Consider the following 24,736-nt stretch of genomic DNA (forward strand, 5'->3'; position numbering starts at 1 on the left):
CAAGCATTGTGTTTGCAATAGAATATGAACTCTCCCGGATGATACATGGACCAGTGTCTGTTACTTTGAAGCCCAATTAACCACTAAATTTTATTTGACATTTATCTAAAAGACTTATGGTAACTTCTTAAAGAAGTATTTATGCGACAGTAAAAAGTAAACCTTGCGAGTAAAACCTGAAAGTTTGTTTTACGTAAAAATTTGCAACAAATATAGAATAATAAACTAGCACAGAAAGAGATCTTTGAATTCATTCTCCAGTTTTCTCCTTTTACAGATGAGGAAGCATTTTTCCTCCTCTAACATTGGATATTACTTGATAGCAGGGATTCTTCCTCATCATTCTGAGGGATGTAATGTTCCCGTCTATGTCAGTGCCTTACTTTGGGGAGGGCTGAGGGTGTGTCAATGTAAGGAATCCCTGGGTCATATCAGAGAGAGATCTGTTGTAAATTGTTACCACTTTACTCTTTCAAGATATTTGATTATCCCAAGGACCTGTGAAGTAGGAGTTTTAGTCTTTATTTTTCAGTTTTGAAAACTGACATAATTGTCACAGATAATTCTGATAACTATCTGAAGCCATTTAGCCACTATGCGACATGAATAAGACTTGAATTTGGGTCTTTGTACACACATGCCACTTTAGACTACACCGTACCACTTGGTAAAGGTCAGACTGGTTGATAAAGTGTCAGACATTGGACAAGAACTCAAGTCCTCTGGTGCACAGCCTCATACTACTACTTCAGGAAAATAATTCTTTCATTTAAATTTTTTGACATGTCATTAAAAATTAGATTTATAATTTCTAAAGCTCCAGTTTTGAGTTCTTATTTTTTTTTAAACTGCTATAAATGTCTCCTTAAACCTTAGAGGAAGGGTTATTTGAGTTAGAACATTCCACATACTGCTGCTCTGTAGAACACAGTACAGTAGTGTTGTGTTGTGCCCAGAAGATGTATATTAGTCAGAATACATGTGACAGATGTTAAAACAACAACAACAACAACAACACACACACACACAGAAAACAACAACCACAAAAAAATCCAAAGCAGGTGCCTGCCATGGTAGCAGGACATTGATTCAGAAGGATACAGTTTTAAGGGTGCCTGGGTGGCTCATTTGGTTAAGTGGCTGATTGTTGATTTTGGCTCAGATCATGATTGTGGGTTCATACCCTCCATTGGGGTCAGCACTGCCCTCGTGAAGCCTACTTGGGATTCTCTCTCTCTCTCCCTCTCTTTCTCTGCCCCTTCTCCACTTATGTGTGCATGTTGCTGTCTTCTCTCTCTCTCTCTCAGAAAGTTTTAATAAAACGTTTATTAAAACTATATCTTTTTAAAAGCTTATTTATCTTGAGAGCACACACACAACACATAGTCCGATGGGGCTCAATCCCACAAACCGTGAGATGATGATCTGAGCCGAAATCAGGAGTCGTGCTCCGGCACCTGGGTGGCTCAGGTGGTTAAGCCTCCCAACTTCAGCTCAGGTCATTATCTTGTGGTTCGTGAGTTCAAGCCTTACGTCAGGCTCTGGGCTGACAGCTCAGAGCCTGGAACCTGCTTCAGATTCTGTCTCTCCCTGTCTCTCTGTCCCTCCCCCACTCTCAGTCTGTCTGTCTCTCTCAAAAATAAATAAACATTTGGGGCACCTGGGTGGCTCAGTCGGTTAAGTGTTTGACTTCGGCTCAGGTCATGGTCTCGTGGTTCATGAGTTTGAGCCCCACATTGGTCTCTGTGCTGACAGCTCAGAGCCTGGAACCTGTTTCGGATTCTGTGTCTCCCTCTCTCTCTGCCCCTCCCCGGCTCATGCTCTGTCTCTCGTGTCACAAATAAATAGACATTTTCTTTTAAATTTTTAAAAATAAACATTAAAAGAAAAAATTTTTTAAAGAGTCATATGCTCAACTGACCGAGCCACCCAGGCGCCCTTTCAATACAGTTTTAAACCTCAAAACATTTGAGACCAAGTGATTTTATCATTTTGGTATGGGGGTTTTGGGGTAATTTTTATTATGGAAAGTTTCAACTTACCTAGAGATTAGAAACATTGTGTAGTGAATACCCATTTTTCCATTACCCAATTCAGTTATCGATATTCAGCTATAGTTAATTTAATAAAAGGCAATCTGTAACAAATGACCAGAACTCCACTGAGGATCTGAAACCGTTGAGTATCCTGCCACATAAATAGATCCAAGTTTTGTTTGCTTCATAATTTTCTGTGCTGTACTCCATGTCAGATTTGACTACTTTCCTTTGCACAGCTGTGACCAGTACTAACACATGCTAAGCTATGAAATGTAACTTGTCCCTAGCATGTCTTCTTCTGTCTTCAGCAAGCGATTGACGATTTTTTGTTAAGTGGGAAGAAGAATCCTCACTTTAGTAGTTTTATTAGTAAAAAATGACCCTCAGTTCTTTTTAAAGGGCCCTTTTCTTTGAATTAATTAATGGAGTTTGTAGTTTTTGTACTTTAAAATTTTTACTTTGTTTTGGCATTGAGTAGCATCTTAAAAGATTATTGAAGATACATATTCATTAAAGACATGTTTTGTGACTAATTTTATAAATCTAAGGTTGTGACTAATTTTATAAATCTAAGGAATGGACTATGTGATAATTCTACATTTTAAAAGGGGAGAGTATGATTTGGTATATCACAACGCCGTGCCTTAACTGAGAATCCTAGAATAAAATTAAAGAGGAATTTGGATTTCTGTTATACGTCTTTGGTCTGTTTGATATTTCCTTTAACAGAAAACTCTTTCAAGTAGGGTAGGCCTGAATGGAGACTAATAATAGAGCTTTTGTTGAATTTAAAAAGAAAATGCATTTTGTCTCCTTGCACACAAAACAATGGTTTTCCTGTTGAACTTATGTCTGCTGCTTTGAAGAATATATACATAGTTTCTGAGTAATAACAAAGAGGTTAGAAACTATTTTATATAATAATTTATAGGTGATGGTTTTAAATGACCAGTGTGTTTTATTTCTCAAAAGATTCATGAACTTTGGGTTCATGGAACTGTGTAGAAAAAAAATATCACAAATCAGAGCAGTTTTTAAATTGGATAATATCTTTAGCCTTTGAGCATTTTTTTCCCCATGTTTGTCATTCCACTCTCATTCCTGTGGAATATTTCTTATTCTTGAAGGGGTTCATACTTCAAAACTACCAGCATTCTACCTAAAACCTGTTTGCTAATTGCTTTCTTATTTATTCAAGATTGAAAACCTTGTTTGGCTAGTTTGTCTACTTTATTAGGATGTGATTTATTATTTCAAGTACTAATCATTGCAAAGTAGTGTTAGAAATTAGTGTCTCACCCTCCCCAGATGTTTATTTTTAATATAGAGTTAGTTATATTAGAATAGAGTATTTGCAGGGGCACCTGGGTGGCTCATTTGTTTAAGTGTCTGACATTGGCTCAGGTCATGATCCCATGGGTTCCTGGGTTCGAGCCCCATGTCAGGCTCTGTGCTGACAGCTCAGAGCCTAGAGCCTGCTTCAGATTCTGTCTCCCTCTCTCTGCCCCTTTCTCGCTCATATTCTCTCTCAAAAATAAATAAACATTAAAACTTTTTTTTTTTAATTTTTTTTCCACATTTATTTATTTTTTTTGGGACAGAGAGAGACAGAGCATGAACGGGGGAGGGGCAGAGAGAGAGGGAGACACAGAATCGGAAACAGGCTCCAGGCTCTGAGCCATCAGCCCAGAGCCCGATGCGGGGCTCGAACTCACGGACCGCGAGATCGTGACCTGGCTGAAGTCGGACGCTTAACCGACTGCGCCACCCAGGCGCCCCAAAACATTTTTTTATAAAATAGAGTATTTGCAGAATGGGATAGATGTGGTGAATAAGGAGTCTGAAAATTCCTAAATTATGTATTTGTACAGGTGGGGGGGGAGATAGCATAAAAAGAAAACTTTTTTGGTTTATATCTTCTCTGAATATAGTTTTCAGGGAGGATTTATGGAAGATCTTTCAACAGTTTAGTTCTGTAATGAAACATGCTTTTTTTTTTTTTGGAACTCCTAGTTTATATCTTAAAAGACCATTTATGTTAGGACAAAGCAGTTGTATACAAGAGTGGTTTTTCATAACTCAGAATTTTGGGGATCTTACAAACTTTTCTAATGGGAGCATAATGTGCATTTTTTTTAAAGATACAAGACTTGTAGTTGCCTCAGCTGTATGTCAGTCATGGTCTGCTGCAAAGTTATTGGCATTTCTCCCAGGATTGGCCTTACACTTTGAAGTTTAACATTTACAGAAAAACTTTTTCTTAGGGGTCAATTTTTTATTTAATAGCAAATTTTTTAAATGAAGTAGTTTACACATGTAGTCATTTTTCATTGCTAGCTACAGACATTCAGTCCTATTGTTAACTGGAAAATAGACTGTAAAATTGAGATGTGAGACACTATCACAGTTTTGAGATAAGATGTTTTGCCTTTTTTAAATACAAAGTTTTGATACCCTTTTAGTTGTGTTGATTTGTTTAATAAGTAATTATCAAGAGGTATTCTTCATCATAGGGGCGCCTGGGTGGCGCAGTCGGTTAAGTGTCCGACTTCAGCCAGGTCACGATCTCGCGGTCCGTGAGTTCGAGCCCCGCGTCGGGCTCTGGGCTGATGGCTCAGAGCCTGGAGCCTGTTTCCGATTCTGTGTCTCCCTCTCTCTCTGCCCCTCCCCCGTTCATGCTCTGTCTCTCTCTGTCCCCAAAATAAATAAACGTTGAAAAAAAAAAATTAAAAAAAAAAAAAAAGAGGTATTCTTCATCATAGATTTTTCAAGTTTTAACTACTTAAAACTGTTTTTAGGTTCAGAGTACTGAGGGAGAAGCTCCTCACGTTCCAGCCGCTTACCAGCTAGGTCTCACCAAGTCAAAAAGAGGTAAGTTGACTAATGTCCACTAGTTCCCAAGCACATTACCAAAGTGTGTCATTCATTGGTTTGGAAAAGGGGTTTACCTATCAGTATTTGAATACCTATTAGTGGAAAAGAAGGTTATGATGCTTAACCTTAAGCATCCAGGTATGGACGCTTCATTATACTTTGGTTATAGAATTTTTTGTATCTTCTTGAAGACTTTTGTGCCCATAAAATAATTTTTGTTTGCTTATCCTGAAATGCAGTTCTGTGCACTCTAATTATTCTTCAGCTCTGCATAAGGGCTAGATGGGAAGTGATAGAGCAACAGATTCAGGCCTGCTTTTAACGTGGTTATGATTGAAATATACATTTGTATTATCCACCTCTGCTTTTCATTATTTAAACCTGGCTCCTAATGTTTAAATTTAAACATGGCTCCATAATTTAAACATGGCTACTAAACATGCATATGCCTCTGGCAAAAAAATACCCATCTCTCAGTAGTGGTTAAAGCTAGTTACGTTCAATTTAAACTATGGATCAAAGGTGAGTGTCTGCAGATACCATTCTTCTCTTGAATTATTAATTATTGACCAAAGAGCCTTTGAATTCATTTCTTTCACTTTTAATTTGCAACAAGAAAAACTTGCCTGATGTTTAAAATCACAAAGCTTTTGAGATTTAGAGAAAAGGAGAGAGGAAGGAAAGAAGTTAAAGTGGCCACTGAAGGTGGCTGTTTATTTTTAAAGTTTTACACATGCTGAACCACCCTGTTTTGTTTTGTTTTTTTTTAAACAAAGGATCATATGTATGTTCCTGGAATAGGAAATTGCATGTTTGTTCTCTTCTGATCTCTGAAATGACTTCATAAGAGAGAATTTGCATATAATTTTTCTTTTATTGCATCGTGTACTAAGTGCTCCTCTCTCACTAGGTCACTACAGTTCTGGTCGGACACAAAATGAGCTTTCCTGTTCTTTGTCCCCTTTTTAAGTCCATAAATATATGTATGTGTTTCTGAGCTGTAAGGCAGGCTTCACAGCCATCAAGAATTTTTTCCTTTGGATAGGTTGACAAGGGGTACATTAGAAAAAGCAGTTTGCCTTGTGTCAAAAAAGGGATTAAAAACTGTAGAAGTACTTCAAGATCTTTCAAGAGCAAGCTCCTTGTGGTAGAAAAAAACAGAATGTGGTTTGTATCCACATCTGAGTTTCTTCCTCTTACCAATAAGAGGTCTCTTATTTCTGGTGGCATATGTAAAAGTGTTAACATTTTTATGAATCACATTTTTATAAATTAACAGTAAAATCGTTTCGTGTGTACATGAGAGGGAGAGGGAACAATATAGCGTTTTCATCATTTTTAAGCATAGCTTCTATCAAGTTTTGATAGTGTGATATGGAAGTGTCTTTGATTAATTATAATTACAGAATTAGAATCACTGGTAAAATATTCATTTCACAAGTTTAGTACATATAGTGCACTATACATATATGCACTATAGTGCATGTAGTACATGTATATATAAAAAAAAAAATACTTGCACCTTAATGATAGGGCTTTTGAAGTTAGAGTGATCTTAATTCTCCTATCCAGTCCTGGGATTTAAGTCTAGAGAAGTTTAGTGACTCAACTCTTGTCACAACTAACATTCACTAAGCTATGTTGAGAGCTTATGCCTTATTATAGAAGAGGTACAAATTTTCTTTAGTCCTGCAAAGTATACAGGTGTTCTGTTCTATTTCTTTATGATATTGGACAAACACAAATTCTAGGTTTTGTTTTGTTCTCACTTTAATGTTTTGCTCTAACATCCTCGTTTTTAATTAGAAATAGTGTTAAATCTCTTCAGTTAGGACAGAGGTCTGATTGTTTTTAATTCCACATTTTTCTGTGGAGAACGGTGTTTTTTGTGAAATACCTGCCTAAAGAACATAGGTTGTGATTTACAGTTTACAGAATAGTTTTGCCTACACCCTACTTAGTTCCTGAAGTAGCCCTGTGGGATAGAAGGATTATTCTGTTTTGTGGAGGAGAGAAGTCACTGCTTATTATGATAAAGTAGGAACTTGAACCCAGGCCTCCTTGTTCTTTCCACAGCCCAACTCCTGCTATGAAGGCTGAGTAGGCTATAATCTGACCTAGTCTGTGTGAACTCAAGGCTAACAACCACAGAGGTGAACTCAGCATAGACTGTATTCCGCAGCAGATAAAACTGACCTGAGCGGAGCTAATCACTGGCTTCCCTGGGCTCCAGCCGCTGCCCTTTGCCCAACATGATAGGCAGTTTCACTTCTAAATCCTTTAAGGGACTGTTTAATTTTATTGTTGCTTTAAAAAGAAAGTTATCGGGGCGCCTGGGTGGCGCAGTCGGTTGGGCGTCCGACTTCAGCCAGGTCACGATCTCGCGGTCCGTGGGTTCGGGCCCCGCATCGGGCTCTGGGCTGATGGCTCAGAGCCTGGAGCCTGTTTCGGATTCTGTGTCTCCCTCTCTCTCTGCCCCTCCCCCGTTCATGCTCTGTCTCTCTCTGTCCCAAAAATAAATAAACGTTGAAAAAAAAAAAAAAAAATTTAAAAAGAAAGTTATCGTTAGAGTGGGAGAGAGCCAAAGCATAAGAGACTCTTAAAAACTGAGAACAAACTGAGGGTTGATGGGGGGTGGGAGAGAGGGGAGGGTAGGTGATGAGCATTGAAAAGGGGATCTTTTGGGATGAGCACTGGGTGTTGTATGGAAACCAATTTGACAATAAATTTCATATATTAAAAAATAATAAATAAATAAATAAATAACATGAGAAAAAAATAAAAAGAAAGTTATCATTGTTTCATTCAGCATACATTTATTTATTGTTTAATTGTTTTAGGTACTGGGATACAAAATAGAATAAATGAGGTTTCTGTCTTCAGAAGACTCATAGTCTAAAAAAAGACATGCAAACACATAATTATGGTGATAACTACTGTGACGTTAAGATGTTAATCATTCTCTCAGTTGATATAATGTATAATTAGTACCTATGGTAACAGCTCATTCCAGTTCAGTTTCACAATTGTTCCAGTTTACCTAGACCTATCAAAGGTATGGATCAATTTTTTATATGTCATTATACAATTCTGTTCACTTCAAAGCAATATTACAGAATTTTTCTAAATTATGATGAGAAAAAATTAACGCCATTCTGTGATACTCTTAGATTAAACCTGAAGCTACAAGTGGGATATTTTTCAAAGTGAGGCAAAGTTTAATTGATTTTGAATTTTATTAAAACATATTATCAGGTTTTTGGTAAAACACACTTTGTTTAGCTTGATGCTTTTATTTTTTTAATGCTTGCTTGCTTGCTTATTTATTTATTTATTTATTTATTTATTTATTTATTTATTTTGAGAGAGAGAGAGAGAGAGAGAGAGAGAGCATGCATGCATACTGAAAAAGGGCAGAGAGAGGGAGAGAGAATCCTAAGTAGGCTCCAAGCTATCAGTAGAGCCCGACATGGGGCTCAATCCCACAAACCATGAGATCATGACCTGATACAAAATCAAAAGTTGGACACTTAACCAACTGTGCCACCCAGGTGCCCCTAGCTTGATGCTTTTGAAGTTCTGCAGAACTTGACCTTGTCATGAAGCTTCTCCCTTAGTAAATGTTATAGATATAAAGTTTCTGCCAAACTTGCAGTGTGGGTGGCCATGTGATCTGCTGTGCTTAGGTGGCCTTTTTATTTTAAAAAGTGTTTTCAGGTTATACTAACCAGGAATTAGAGTTTTTAGGCCAAAAAGCAAACAGGGTTTCTTTAAGATTAACAACATTATGTATCAGTTGAACCTATTTGAGTTTCATGCAATTGTTATGAAATCATCGTTTCATGACTTACAAATGTTTGCATCATTTGAAACATCAGAAACATTTAAGTACTCTTGCCTGCAAATTATTTAATTTATTGGCACCTTAAGTATATTCTTATTTTGTTATTAGGAAGATAATAGAACTTTTTTGCACACTACATTTAAACTTCTAATTTCACCTGCTGAATATCTACATATTTACATAATGGAAGTGGCTTCCTTTGGGATTCCTGTTTTTATCAGTGTGGTTCTTGTTTTCAGCCAGTTGTCCTCCAAGGATAGGAAATTAATTGGTTATACCAAAATATATTAAAACCGGAACTTAATTAGCAACTGAACACAGAATTTCTGATAGATGTGATTCAGTTTTTGGTTGAATTCAAGCTGCCTTCTGTGCTTTGAAGCCATATTTTGCATAAGTGATGCATATTTTTCTAAGAAGGAATCAATATGTATCAGACATGTATCAGGAATTAGATATCTGTAAGACCTTCTTTCCAGTGAAGTCCTATTTAGCAGTTCTGCCCTAACTGCATGTCTTTTGATAGATCATTTGTTACGTACTGCAAGTCAACACTCTGACAGCAGTGGCTTTGCTGAAGATTCGACAGACTGCCTCTCCCTCAGTCATCTTCAGGTAAAAATTTCCATTGTAGTAGGCACTCTGATCAACTTCTTCCTATTTAGGTGATTTTTCACTACCTATATATTTCAAGACTGAATCTGTATAATCTTTATTTTTCAAATGACAGGAAGAATAAAACTCCAGGACGTAGGTGTTATCTAAGCATTTGATTACAGGTTTTAGTTTTCACTAATTCTGCATCTCTTTCTAAGCACTGACACATTTTTTAAAATGTTTATTTATTTACTTAGAGTCTATGATGCAAGCAGGGGAGGTGCGGAGAAAGAGGGAGCGAGAGAGAATCCCAAGCAGGCTCTGTTCTGTCAGCATGGAACCTGATGCGGGCTCAGTCTCACGAACTGTGAGATCATGACCTGAACCAAAATCAAGAGTCAGACACTCCACCACCTGAGCCACCCAGATGCCCCCTCTCTGACTGAACATTTAAAAACAAAGAGAGTTCCTCCTTCTTTATTTTTTGACTTTCAGTAAATAGAGGTTCTTTGATCATTATTCTGTCTGATACTTTTCTTCTATTTTCCCACTATTGCTTCAGTTTGTTTGTTTGTTTGTTTATTTAATAGCTAACGTTGTGTTACATAGCTTTCTGGATATTCTATGACTTTAATGGTGGAGTGTGTTAGATAACCCAGGTAACAGGCACATCTTTATCCTTAAGGAGTTTATACTCTGTGTGTGTAACATATGGAGCCCTTGTATGCGAAGGTACAGAAGCATTTTGAAAGTGTCTAAAATATCTAGGAGCAAACTTTAAAGAAAATTGGAGGTAAGAGAAAAAGAGAACCCACAAGAGCCTCCAGGAACATAGTACCTGAGGGGCACACAGATGAGAAGTGTTTAAGGAGACTCAGAAAGAATAATCTAGTGGGCAGAACAACTGGGAGTTGGAGGAGAGCATTTTTTAAAAGGAAATCTGTGGACGTGAGCATAGAAAGATAAGAATTCAGCTTTTTGGTGAGTGGTTGAGTGAGTGGTTTTGAGGTAAGAAATGAGGCAGAAGCATGAGGGCAGAGTAAAGTGATAAGGAAAAGAAGGTACGGATGTTGACTGTTTTTTTCAAATAAGGGTGATAGGTCTTTGTGTCTTTTTCAAAGGGGTATGACTCAGGAAAGTTGTTTGGCTAAGGGAAGGAGCTCTAAGAAGACAGATGCAGAAAAATCTGGGATAAAATTGTGCAGAAATACCACAGTCCTGGAGAGGATGTGATCAGACGTATAGACTGGAGGATTTGCTTTGAAAAAAAGCAAATTTCCTTTCAGAACGGAGAGGAAGGAATGGTAGGGAGAGGTAGGGGAAGAAAGTTAAGAAATTTCGGTCCATCTTCTCAGTAGTTGGGGAAGAAAGGTTGTAGGTGTTGGGGAAGAAAGTTAAGAAATTTCGGTTCATCTTCTCAGTAACTCAGTGTCATGTGTTGGAAGAAAAGGAAATGGGTGCTGAAAAGGGGACCTGAGGTAAATAGTAAAGGTCTGGAATAAGCTTTGTGGGAAAGTGAAGGAGTTGCTGACTAGGGGCAGTAAAACACAGTTTTGAGCAGCACCAGGGCCGTCACCAAGGTGGGAGACCCTGAAAGTATAGAAACGGCATATCAGTTTGGCATTTTGTTAGTGATCCCTCTTATCCAAATTCTCCATTTTTCCACCCATTTCCTTTCACAGGTTCATGAGTCCTTGCAGGCTATGGGGAGTAGTGCCGACAGTTGTGACAGTGAGACAACAGTCACCTCATTTGGTGAAGACCTTGTCACACCAACAGCACAAGACCAGCCTTATTTTCATGAGTCAGAGGAGGAGTCTCTGATCCCTCTTCAGAAGGGAAGAGAGAAGGCAGCAACAATTGCTGATAGAAGGTCAGATAGCCAGAATTTCCCCCAGTGCGAGACTGTTGAGCCTGCAGGGAACACAGAGTCCCCCTGTGGGGGAGGGGACCACATTACTGCAATTACTGAAGTGAAAGAGGATTTGTCTCCAGCACAGCCAGTGGATCTGCTGGGGGAAGCAAGTGCCGAAAGTGATGTGGATAAAAGCAGTGAATGTGAATTTGCCCAGTATACCACACACCATATTCTCAAATCACTGGCTTCCATTGAAGCTAGATGCAGTGAGAAGAGCTCGGAAAATACAACTGGGCCTCCCTCTTCTGTGGACAGAGTTAATACCGCTTTGCAAAGAGCTCAAATGAAGGTTTGCAGTCTGTCTAATCAGAGAGTAGGGCGTAGCTTGATAAAATCGAAAGATCTGTTAAAACAAAGGTACTTGTTTGCAAAAGCTGGCTATCCTCTAAGAAGGTCTCAGTCTTTACCAACAACCTTATTGAGCCCGGTAAGAGTTGTATCCTCTGTCAATGTTCGGTTGTCCCCAGGAAAAGAGACCAGATGCAGTCCACCGTCCTTCACTTACAAGTACACACCTGAAGAGGAACAGAAATTAGAAAAAGAGGTGATTGAGCACGATGGTCAGTCTTTAGTTAAATCCACTATTTTCATCTCTCCATCATCTGTGAAGAAAGAAGAAGCCTCTCAGAGCGAGGTGAACCGGTTGGAGGAATGCCATCATCGAAGGACTCCTTCCTGTTCGCTCTATGCTCCGGCACCAGTATCTCAGTCCACCTGTTCTCTTCACTCTGCCCACTCGGAGTGGCAGGAGAGGCCCCTGTGTGAGCACATGAGAACTCTGAGCACTCACAGTGTTCCCAACATATCAGGCGCCACCTGTAGTGCCTTCACTACCCCTTTCGGGTGTCCTAACTCGCATCGACATGCTGCCTACCCTTACCGAGCGTGCTCTGTGAACCCCCCTTCCGCCATTGAAATGCAGTTGCGAAGAGTATTGCATGATATTAGAAACTCACTGCAGAATCTTTCACAGGTATGAGGGGGAAAAAATGGTTTTTTTTTCTTTTACTGATCTGAGCACCTTTTAATTCACTAAGAAGCAAAGTCCCATCAGGCATGAACCACCTCAGCCTCATTTTCTTACATGCCTAAACTTCTCTGAACCTGCCCTCCTCCTGTACTCTTCCCTCCTATCTTAAGGGAAAAGCTATAATTAATCCTGAACAAGGTTAATTTCTCTGCTCATAATCTCCCTCTCTTCTGGAGAAGAGATTTTGCTCATTAGGTAACCTCCCTTCTTTAGCCTATCCTCCATTGTCTTTTTTTTTAAGTCAGGTTGTACCTATTACTAAAAAATCTTCCCTCTCAAATGCTGCCTCCCTTTCTCTGCCGTTTGATCGTGTTTACTGCCTCTTTCCTTTCTAAGCTTTCCTTCCCTCGACCTCTGTGTCGCCGTGTGTTCCCCTGGCTCTGCTCATAGCTGTCTAAGCTTCCCCCTTCATCTACTGACTCCTGATGCTGGTCTCCTGGCACAGAATTAGTCTGCTTCCACTGGGTTCAAAGACTGGAACTGCCCCAGAAAAGAAAAAAAATCAGGTAAAGTGTGAATTTGAATAAAAATAGTCTGTCTTGTCACTTTTAAAATTACTGCGCTCAGATATGTTGGTGGGCTGCAAAAAATTTTCCAAAAAAGCTTTGAAAACAAATTGTCTTTAGGTTTGCCTTTCTAAATCTGTCTCCACACTACTTGTGTTTAGATAGTTTGAGGAAATAAAGAAAATGACAGTGTAATGTCCTGATCACAGAGTTCAGCTAGGAGTCAGGAGGTTTACAGTGTATATAATAGATCTCTTATGATGACATCATAGGAAGGATGCCACTAGGAAAGGCAAAATCAAATTTGCAACTTATTAAGTGGCAAAGTATACTTTCTTTTAAATACAGATTTTATCCTCATGAGGATGGTCACCTAATGATTTTCTCCCAGTCTGACCAGAATGTGGGTATTTTTTCTTCCTCCTTATAAAAATCTGTGAGTGAGATACCTAACTCTCCAGCTGTAATTACGTGAAGCACAGGGTTTCTAGGGCTCAATCCACCTACTCTTTGATGGTGCACCTTTCTAGACCAGCAGCTCTACATGTGGTCTGCTCCTCTTGGGTGTCCCATCAGTAACTCAGCTAAATAATCTTCTCACCACCTCCCACCCCCCAGTAGACAGATGCTCTTCATGACTTGTCTCTGACTATCTGTCCAGTCTCGTTCTTCATGCGTGTGCTCCAGCTGTGTTGGACTGCGTGCAGTTCTTTAAATAGGTGTGCGTTCCTGTGTCTGTCTTTACAAATGCCACTGTTTTTGGTTTGTTTGTTTGTTTGTTTGTTTGTTTGTTTGTTTTAACCTGGAGTCCCTTGCCCTTGCCTTTCTCTGCCTGATCAAGGCCTGTTTCCTGTTAAGGCTCAGCTCAGGTGTCATCAGTGCCAGGATCATTCACCTAATCTAGATTTTTGTTTGTTTCTATCACTGCCCTCCCCTCCCCCACCCCAACATTGTAAGTTTTTTCCCACTTCCCTTTTTTTTTTTCCCTTGCACTGTGAAAACATTTGAAGGCTGGGAATGCCTTTTGTGCTTTCTTTTGTCTTTTTTCTTCACTGTCTAAAATAATGACACACAGTAGATGCTCAAATGTCTGTGAGCAGTATGATGACTGCCTGCTACTCTGGCCAGCCAACTCAGTAATTTCCTATAATCCGAATCTGCTATTGCTTCTACATTTTTGAGTTTTGTTTGTTTTCTTCTTTCTCAAGGCAAGAGGGAAGTCCCGTAAGATGTAGATTTGAAATATACCTGTTTCTTTGCCTCTTCTTTGTTCCATATAGACAGACTTCTACCTGACACAGATAGGAGTAATATAGGTAGCATTGGGGACTGAGGTATTTGGTTCCTCCTTACAATATGAAGTGGGGTTTTGGTTTTTTGTTGTTGTTGTTGTTGTTGTTGTCTCCAAGAGAACTATATATAGACCCCCAATGGCACCTTTTTAACACCTTAGATAATTTGGAGGTAAGCACTTTAACACTGATTTGTAATCAGACTCTTACTTTTTTGAAGTACCCTGTGACGAGAGGACCCGATCTTGCTGCTGCTCCATATAGTACTCAGAAATCATCTGTTCTACCTCTGTATGAAGTAAGTGCTTATTTAGGTTTTTGTGTTACAAAGTTTTTTGTCTGATTTAGAAGTATAACTTTGTCATATTGTATTCTAGAATACTTTTCAGGAGCTCCAGGTAATGAGGCGGAGCCTGAATTTATTTAGGACGCAAATGATGGATTTAGAGTTGGCAATGCTACGTCAGCAAACCATGGTTTATCATCATATGACCGAGGAGGAGAGGTAAAAAGTTCATTTTGTCTTAATGTAACTCAAAATACTTTTACTTCTGAAAAAGCATCATCAGCCTTTTTGTTTTTAAGCTGGATTTTATGCCTACTGCTGTGTACCGTTTATTTTGTGAACCCCTGTAAGTGAAATTAGGCAGAGTGTCTTACTAATGAAACCGCTTTCCATGTATTGAGGAAGATGGTGGTTGTAATCTTTGTTCACTGTTTGGGAGAGAGGGTAGAGGAAGAAAGACCATTTATTCTCCTGGTCCCACCTGTGGCAGTCACTGTTGTGCTAATTTTCAGAACTTGCAATCTCAGTACCTTCTAGCAGTTTGTGAGAGAGTTGTGAACGTGAATCTCCAAACTGCTCTTTTCAACCTTGTGCCTGTCGTTGTACTGACAGGTATGAAGTTGATCAGCTTCAGAGTCTGAGGAATTCAGTCCGAATGGAGCTTCAGGACCTGGAGCTGCAGTTGGAGGAGCGCCTGCTGGGCCTGGAGGAGCAGTTCCGCGCTGTGCGCATGCCCTCTCCCTTCCGTGCCTCAGCTCTTGCGGTAGGTGCCGTGGGGGTTGCCAGTGGATTTCACTTAGGACTTACCACGGGCCGCACAGTTTAGGGCAAATGCCTTAATGTGAAACCACTTATTTTAATGGCAGTGAGGCAAACGGAATGTTTAAGGATCCTTTCCCACAAATCAGTTGAATGTACAAGTTGTGATTCTTCTCTTAAATATTTAGTGTATTTAGAAATATATTGAAAATTGTTAATCATATTTTCTTAATAATAATAAGGAGCAATACAAAATTTTTTAGTTTTAGAAGAAAAATGATAATGGATTAACACATGACTAATTTAGATTTTAATCACTGCATGTAACTAACTGCCAAGAACATAAACATATATTTCACTCAGCTTTTTTTGCCTTTGAGTAAATAACTATTCCCTATAAATTTTTCCTTTATTTTGGATTTTTTTCCAGTCTTTATGGTTTTTACGGAATCAAATGAGATCTTTTTAAAGGCAAAAAACATGTATACAGCCAAGAAAATAAAACACTCTTTATTTTGTATCACTGTTCAAATTTCTAATGTTTCTTTTCATGAAATTTAAACTTCAGCATTGGATTATTTTTGCTATGACCTTTGCAGTCATAAAATGCATTGTTTTGAAATGTTGAAATTGTGAGCTTTTCTCTTTGTTATTTGAACAACACAGTTGTTTTTGTTAACAGTGAATGATTCCGTACATACATATACATATGCACACATATGGAGTAGAATAAGAATGTGTGTGTATTACGTGTGTATATGTAGAATAAGAGTAGCATAGAATAAGAGTATTATTTATCATTGATGAATATCTTTTTCCATAAAATGTTTCAGTCCATTATTCTGAGAAATGTGTGTTGGTGACAGTGGAGAACCAGAACATCTTTTATGCACTTAGTCATAATAACACATTTTATAGGGTGCCATGTTGAGAGTGACCTTTGCAACATAAAGGAATGTTTCAGGGTAATAATTAGCCAATTCATTTTATTATGGAACACTTGCAATTTGAAAAAACAATTTATTCATACACACACACACACATATATATATATTGTTCTTATTTTTCCAGGGAATGTGTGGCAGTAGAAGCGCTGATAACTTGTCATGCCCTTCTCCATTGAATGTAATGGAACCAGTAAGCCTCTCTCCTTTCAAATCACTGGGGAAGGGAATGATAAAACATTTCATAAACATACAGTTTTCCTAGTGTATATGAAATGTTTTTTGTTTTTACATACAGAAATAGGTATTATCTAAATTGATTGGAAGGGAGTTTGGCACTTGTGAAAGTCTATTGCCATATTAGGCCACTAGTAGAAAGTTAGTTAATTGCAATAGTGATTTATCTTTATGGTGTAAAAGAAGTAATGCAGTATAAAAAGTGTTTATGCTGCAGGGGAAATATGCTTTCACAGTCTGATTACGGGTCCTTTAGGTAGTTGGATCTGTAAGATGACTACTTTGTGAACAAAAGTCTGATTTTTATTATATTTAAAAAATTTGTTTAACGTTTATTCATTTTTGAGAGAGACAGACAGAGAGACACAGAGCGTGAGCAGGGGAGGGTCAGAGAGAGAGGGAGACACAGAATCCGAAGCAGGCTCCAGTCTCTGAACTGTCAGCACAAAGCTCGATGCAGGGCTTGAACTCACAGACCATGAGATCACAACCTTAGCCAAAGTCAGACGCTTAACCAAGTGAGCTGCTCAGGAGCCCCAAATTTTTATTATCTTTTAAAGAAATTGGTTAATTTGAGGGCAGAAGCATTATGAGTAGCTATTTTGTTTTTCTTTACTATTCCTTAACAAGTAATTTGGATACCATGTGGTAACAAGTAAAATTTCATCCACCTGTATAGTCCAGTTACATACTTCATGGTTTTATCTCACCATGAATTTATATTTTCCTATATTGTTGCAAATGCAACTGATTAGTTCCTAAATGATTGAATTAGAATCATGTCTTTACAAGCTAAGTGATTTCTGGCAGTCATCACAGCTAGAATTTTAATCTTCTTTTAACTACCAGTCTTAATTTCAAGAGGGAAGAATTGCAATTTTTCTGATTTCCAGGTCACTGAACTGATGCGGGAACAGTCCTATCTGAAGTCTGAATTAGGCATGGGACTTGGAGAAATGGCATTTGAAATTCCTCCTGGAGAAAGCTCAGAATCCGTTTTCTCCCAAGCAACATCAGAGTCCTCTTCTGTATGTTCTGGTCCCTCTCATGCTAATAGAAGAACTGGAGTACCTTGTAGTGACTCAGTGGGCAAACCCAAGACCCATCTGGTACCAAGCAAGAAAGTATTCCGAGCGTCAGTGGCCCTGACGCCCACTGCTCCTTCTAGAATGGGCTCTGTGCAGACACCTCCAGATGTGGAAAGTTCTGAGGAAGTTGGTGCAGCTGAAGAAGCGTCAGAGGCTGTAGGACCTAAATCTGTAGTGGAAGAAGGGAATGGAAAAATCCCATTAATGCCAGCTACTGAGGAAATGCATAAAAATGTGGAGCAAGATGAGTTGCAGCAAGTCATACGAGAGGTGAGTAAAATCTATGCCTAATTTATCTGGAGATATGAGTTGGATAATAATGTTACTTGAACATTATAAGATACTGCTTTGATTCACTGTATTCAGTAATTTTCTGAGCTTCTAAATGAACTTTCCCATTGATCTAGCTCATGTCTATTAAGATAGGGTTTTAATGGCATTTCTACAAATTTTATACTCCAGTGTGAAATAATTGCAATTTTCTATATTCACTCTGATGAAGAAAGTGTTTGTAGGATTCAAAATATCTAAACATGTGACAAAATTCTTAGACCTCTTATTTCTACATTTGTAAAATAGGGACTATGATTTAGATCTCTTCCAGGATTAAAAATCATCACTGTGCAATGTCAATTGACATGAGAAAATAGTGTTGTGATTTGTATAAAGAATTTGATTTGGCTTAGTGGGTGGAGATATGTGGAAGATACATGAGTTGTTCAAAGATAGAAATACAAAAGGAAAAGGTTTATCCTGGGTGATAGTGTGTAAACCTGAAGCATTTAACCATAGTTCTAGGTTACTACAAGGACTGTGAAAAATTAGGAAGATTAGTAGTCAGAGGTCAAAAGTTAATTGAGAAGATTAGTAAAATAGCTGTTTCAGGCACTGGGAACTGGCAATTAGAAGGAGTAATATATATATCTTTTTTTTTTTTAACGTTTATTTATTTTTGAGACAGAGACAGAGCATGAACGGGGGAGGGGCAGAGAGAGAGGGAGACAGAATGGGAAGTAGGCTCCAGGCTCTGAGCCATCAGCCCAGAGCCCGACGCGGGGCTCGAACTCACAGACCGCGAGATCGTGACCTGAGCTGAAGTCGGACACTTAAGCGACTGAGCCACCCAGGCGCCCCTATATCATTTAAAAAATGAGACTACAGATCAAAAGTTTTGATGGCTTTATTTTTTTTTTCCTTTCCTTCCCACATTACACTGTGTTTGGGAACAAAATGCAGTAGCATGCACAGGATAAAAATAACACATGTTGAATATTTTTTTTTTACCATTGATATATTAAAAACATGATCAGAAAGGATCTTTCCATTAGTTAAAAGGGGGAGATAGCCTATACATTTAAAAAAATCATTTTATAAGAGTCTTAATGAGTATATGCTCTGTAAGGGATTTCATATAAGATATGAAATTCTTGGGGCAGCTGGGTAGCTCAGTCAGTTGAGCATCTGATTTCTTGATTTTGACTTGGCTCGTGATCCTGGGGTCAATGAATCAAGCCCTGTTTCAGGCTCTGTGCTGAGTGTGGAGTCTGCTTGGGATACTCTCTCTCTGCCCCTCTGTTCCGCTCCTATGCTCTCGTCCTCTCACTCATTCTTTCAAATAAATGAATGAATGATATGAAATTCTTAAGCTTAAAGACTAGTAGGAAGACAAACAAGACTAACTCAGGAAACAATCCAAAAATTACACAGAAAAACATGTAGTATAATGTATTTAAGAACTAAGAATTTAGAAATGGAAAAGGTCAAAATGGGCCAGAGAAATTAGGGTCAGTGGCTTCTTGTTTTCAATCTGCATATTTCCAATAAATTCAGCAATATGAGCCTAATGTATTTTTGGAATTAATTCGTGAGTAAGAAAGAACAAATTTCTAGTGGTTATAGGTCAAGAATGGTGGCAGCAGACCAGACTCTTCCCTCAAATGGGCCATTGATCCTCTGGGTCCAGAGATTAGTTCATGTGTATTGGGTGCCATCATTCATAGCTGCATAATAGTAGCTTGAGAAGTATGTTAAAAATAAATACAGTCTTTTTTGCTATATTATATATATATATATATATATATTCCTAAAAATTGCTATGATATATATATATATATTCCTAAAAATTGCTATGATATTTTATATATATATATATATAGATATAGATATAGATATATATAGATATATAGATATATAGATATATAGATATATAGATATATAGATATATATATTCCTAAAAATTGTTGGGCTGTGCACATTGGTGCAGTAAAAAACCACAGAGCTTATTTGGAAAATAGAAGCATAACTAAAACTTTGTACGTGACATATTTTAAAAAAGATAGAAATCTAGCAAAAATTGCACAATAGTATACATGTGAAATGGTTAATAAATATTTAAGTACTACAATAAATATGGTACTTGACCTTGAAAAATACCTGAAATTTGCTTGTGGAACTGGGGTTTGGAAGGATTGCAGCTTGTGAGGTATTGCAAAGTAGCAGAGGAGAGTAAGATGAAATCCAACGGAAAGTTTTAATAGCAGATGTGGGTAGGTGTGGCTCCTAACACAGTGACCTGAGATAGCTCGTAGATGTTTCTATGTGTGCACTTTGTGTGTTCTGTTCCTGTGTTCAGCTGAGTGCAGTTCTCTGCATTCGTCCCGTGTTTCTTATGGATGAAACTACATATAAGCAGACGTGAAATTTATATTATACTCAAGTTTCCTAATATTTCAATAACTCATGTTGAGACAAATTTACATTTTAAAAATATGCATTCTAGCAGAAGAGACTACATGTTTGTAATTTCTTTTCATGACATGAATTATCAACTTCAAGTTTAAAAGGTCCTAGGGGTGCCTGGGTGGCTTAATCAGTTAAGTGTCTGACTCTTGATCTCAGCTCAGGTCTTGATCTCAGGGTTGTGAGTTCAAGACCCGCACTGGGGTCTGTGCTGGGCATGAAGCCTACTTCAAAACAAAACAAAACAAAACAAACAAAAACATATAAAAGGTTGTAATTCTTGATACTGATTTGTTCTGTAAACGTAATTCTTGTAAGTTCATTGTATGTACCTGGTGAACATTTTGCAAGCTCTGTACATCCACCTTGCTCATTAGGTGCAAATGATTATAATCCATTCTTATTTATATGTTTAATATCAAAGATCAATTGTCGAGTAAAATTAAGTAATTATTTTTCTCCACACTATATTAATTAACTGAGGAAGTAAGTTTTAAGGTACTTTTTCTTTCTCTAGAAATGTGGTATTTTTGTTCCTTTTAGCTTGCTTTAGCTAATAGGTTTTCCTTGAAAACTCAACTTAATATTGCTCATTTGGCATAAATATTCCCTTAATGCACACTTGAGTCCTCATTTTTAAAGTTGTTTGTTAACAGGTGACCTGATACGTGCTGTGAGTAATTTCCTAGGAGTAAGGTATTCCTAGACCAGAACATTGATTCTTTGGCTGATACAACACAGCATGTAGAAAAGATGGTTGTTTCTTGGTCCTACAGAAGTACTTCATCATTTATAAGAACTTCCCATAAAATAAGAACGATCTTTTGATTTTGAAGACATTTAAATTGGCATGCAAGGCAAATGTTTGAGGAATTTTTCAGAATTTGTTACTATTCAAAATTTGGCAGAGTCTGTAGGACGTTGGCCTTAACATTTATCCTTTTGCTATTTACAAATAAGGATTTATCAAGCAAACTATATAGATCAAACACGGTGTTAAGAGGAACATTGATGTATTTAAGAAAATAAGCTATTTTGAAGCGCTTTAAAAACATAGGTTATTAAATAAGTTAATCCAATCCCATTTATAATTTTAAAAAAGTAATTTGCGTTGATACGATCTTAACTCAGTTACAGTGGTGTTCTCTTCAACTTTATTTACAAAATATGTAAAATTCAGATTAGTCCTGGTTCTATTCATTTCAAATCCATAATCTTTGCCTAAATACACATGGGTACTGAATTCCAGTTTTTGTCAGAGCTATCGTATCAGCCACCAAGAAAATTAAATTAGACTCTGCTTTTCCAGTAAATTCTGTGCCCCTGACGTCATTAACAAAGCCGCTCTTCAGGACAGCAGGATTTGAGCTTGTGTTGAACAGTTTTGCAGGTGAGGATTAGGCATGTTTGGGAGACACTTAACAGGGAAGTTTTCTTCCTGCACTCATGGGTGCATGAAAACAATGATGTCTGTCAGGCTTTTGTTTGCATCATTTCACCATCTGTGATGTTTTTAAAAAGTGTGCTTTCATTATAATGTGTTAATACAGCAGAATTCTTTTGAAAGAGAATTCTGAAAGTCCTTTCAGACAAATATTTAATATGCTCATTCAGTAACAAAGCTTTTGTCAGGTTAAAGGTAACCCATTTTTCACAGATTGTGTATGTTGTTGGAGGGAAAACTACACTCTCTTAGAATTTGCCCAGGTGGTCTGTGATGTATGTAATCAGTGGCCTGATACTTAAAAAAAATAAAAAGATTACTTAATAGAATAAATGAGCATGTGCCATAGAAGCAGATCAACAGAAGTTAAATATCAAAGAATAAACATAGATTGCTTTTCTCTTTAGAGAGTTCTTTTTGAATGAAGTTCCTAGGTTTGGTTCATAAATATATGTTTCTTACAGTCTATCTAACACACTTGAAATGTGTATTTTGGTAAATACATAGCTTTTCTGTATTCTTAGTGTAACTTCTTGTAGTGATCATGTGGTCTGATGGCTGCCCCGAAGTAGTCACTTAGTAGATGCCTGTTGAGTGGATGTAGTTAGTACCCCACACTTCAGACTGGCATTCATTCTGCTTATATTGCCAGTGAGCATTCTTTTCTTAATCTCACTCATATCTGTCCTCCCCCTGTGCCACTTCTTCTGGAAATTGTGCTCCTAAAGGCAATTTTCCCATCCCAGTGGAGTTTTCTTACTCCTAATCCGTAGGATGCGAGACTTTGGAGCTAATTTATTTGTCCATATGCTTCTTCCTTCAGCAAATTATTAAGTGCATTTGGTTGTTTTTGGTGCTGGTTTCTCTCTAATCCTTTGTTTTTCTACTTTCTGTTCCCTTTAGTGTCAGATGTCTCTGTCTCTCTCTCTCGTGCCTCTGCTCTCTCTCTTCTCTGCTCTCGTGTCTCTGTCTCTCTCTTTCGTGCCTCTGCCTCTCTCACTTCTCTCTCTCTCTCTCCCTCTCTCTCTCTCGTGCCTCTGCTCTCACTTCTCTCTCTCTCTCTCTCTCCCTCTCTCTCTCTCATTGGTGCTTTCATTTATGGAGCACTTACTTTATTCTGGGATACATTAGTGAGACCCAGTTCTCTCCCTGAATTACAACACTCATAGCACAGACACTCCCCATTTGGCCTCACCCTTCCTGTTCCAGTCTCCTTCTCCCTGGTAGGAACCATCTGTTAGCTGCACTCCTTTCTTGCTCCCCTCTCATCCAAGCTGCTCTTGCTACAGTTTTCTGTCCTCACTATCATCTGAGATTGCCCTTACTTTTCATGACCTAGTATTTTAAAGTCTGTTATTCTCTAAACGCTTTTTATTTTTTCCTCTTAATATTTTATGAAACAGTATCTATTTTGTGCCCATTCAGATTATAACACACTTTTGTTATGCTTTATCCTAGTAATGTCCGCACTGGACATTACTCAAAAAATGTTGGCACACATTTTGGTTTGAAAAGAATACTTTTTGGCTTTTGTTTTGTTTTTTTTTTTTTTTTTGGATGATAAAGAACAATGGGGGCATCTGGGTGGCTCAGTTGGTTGAGTGTCTGACCCTTGATTTTTGCTCAGATCATGATCTCAGGTTCATGAGATTGAGCCCTGCATCGGGCTACATGCTGAACATGGAGCCTGTTTAAGATTGTCTGTCCTCTCTCTGCCCCTCTCCCCTGCTCGTGCTCTCACTCGCTCTCTCAAAAAAACAAAACAAAACAAAAACAAAACAAGGAAAGTTAATAAAATTACCATATTGCATGGAATAACAGGACTGGGAAGACTGTGCTACTTATTGTCTTTTGTAAATACACATTTGCAGAGGTTCTGATTCAACACATTGTGTTTGTGCATATAGTACATTGCAGCAAAGAGATTCTGGTTTTCATAATATTTGTATCCAACACGTACTCATTTAAAAATAAATCTCAAGTACTGTGAAAGTCAGAAACTTTCATGATGTTTTAAAGTTTAGAAATATTGGTAGGAGGTAAAAGAATCTTGTATTTATTTAAATATATTCCAATACAGACGGTTGGTAACTAAGGAGCATTTGTTTCTATGAATACTTCTGTATAAGTCTATGTATTATGTACCAGTTTTGCATGACAGATTAATACAGAACCATTCTTGGAAAGACTTCAATTGAGATGTGTTCAGGATGTACTTAGGAACATTTTAGGAAATAGATCAGGCTGACAGGAAACCGTGGATATGTAGAATTTTTAAAAGCTGGTTTGAAAGTGTCTCAAGTTCTAATTTGGGAACACATTATCAGTTTATTTCAGGAAATCCACATTTAAAGCCTTCACAAAGAGCTATTTGGAGGTGATGCTGTATCATTAGAAAATGGCATGGATAGGCATGTGTAGTGTTTGAGCATCTGGACAAGAAAATCTTGATGGAATTATCATTGTCCCTAGGTCTATGTGCCTTTTCCAACAATAAAATAAGATTTAATATCCTTATCTGAAACAAAGTTTTTAGACAGGTGACAAACTTACCATACAAGTAAAGAAAACTTTATTTCTTTAAAAAAAAAATTTTTTTTAATGTTTATTTTTGAGAGAGACAGAGACAGAATGCGAGTGGGTTAGGGGCAGAGAGAGAGGAAGACACAGAATCTGAAGCAGGCTCCAGGCTCCGAGCTGTCAGCACAGAGCTTGATGTGGGGCTCGAACCCACAAGCTGCAAGATCGTGACCTGAGCTGAAGTCGGATGCTCAACCGACTGAGCCACCCAGGCGCCCCAAGGAAACTTTTATTTATTTAGTTTATGTTTGTTTAGAGGATGTTTTTCATGTTTTAAAATAAATTGTACTAAATTTTCATTTTTTCTTTCCACTTCAGATGTGGGTGTTAGATCCTAATAATATTTAACTTCTTTAGATACTTTGCCTTCAGTTGGTATAAACAGGCAATATACCTGTATATTATTTTGCCACTAATGAATTTTCTTAACAATGAGAACATTTGAGTATACTGTTGATTACCATACAAAAATAGACATTAATAAAAAACATAAAAGTGAATCTAACGTTTAAACAGTTCTTGTGGGTTACTTTGTGTCATGAAGCAAATAAAGTTTTTT

General features: G+C 37.8%; 1 protein-coding gene and 1 long non-coding RNA gene across 3 annotated transcripts in view; one reads left to right on the plus strand and one right to left on the minus strand.

The window, feature by feature from the left end:
* Window positions 1-24,736, plus strand: part of ITPRID2 (ITPR interacting domain containing 2) — a 41,046-nt gene that overhangs the window by 13,959 nt on the left and 2,351 nt on the right. The window contains exons 9-16 of one of the 2 annotated variants that reach the window (XM_045480406.1): window positions 4,838-4,910; window positions 9,284-9,372; window positions 11,037-12,245; window positions 14,321-14,398; window positions 14,478-14,605; window positions 14,999-15,149; window positions 16,217-16,282; window positions 17,220-17,684. In XM_045480406.1, coding sequence (XP_045336362.1) covers window positions 4,838-4,910; window positions 9,284-9,372; window positions 11,037-12,245; window positions 14,321-14,398; window positions 14,478-14,605; window positions 14,999-15,149; window positions 16,217-16,282; window positions 17,220-17,684 — 2,259 coding nt within the window. The remainder of the gene's footprint in view (window positions 1-4,837; window positions 4,911-9,283; window positions 9,373-11,036; window positions 12,246-14,320; window positions 14,399-14,477; window positions 14,606-14,998; window positions 15,150-16,216; window positions 16,283-17,219; window positions 17,685-24,736) is intronic. The other variant, XM_045480407.1, reaches the window with a different exon arrangement.
* LOC123599169 lies at window positions 1,157-22,777 on the minus strand. Its single transcript, XR_006713017.1, has 2 exons — window positions 22,645-22,777; window positions 1,157-1,252 (listed from the first exon to the last, which is right to left on the minus strand). It is a non-coding gene; the product is annotated as an uncharacterized LOC123599169 (long non-coding RNA).

This window comes from Leopardus geoffroyi, chromosome C1, assembly GCF_018350155.1.
Source record: "Leopardus geoffroyi isolate Oge1 chromosome C1, O.geoffroyi_Oge1_pat1.0, whole genome shotgun sequence".
NCBI classification, from domain to species: Eukaryota; Metazoa; Chordata; class Mammalia; order Carnivora; family Felidae; genus Leopardus; species Leopardus geoffroyi.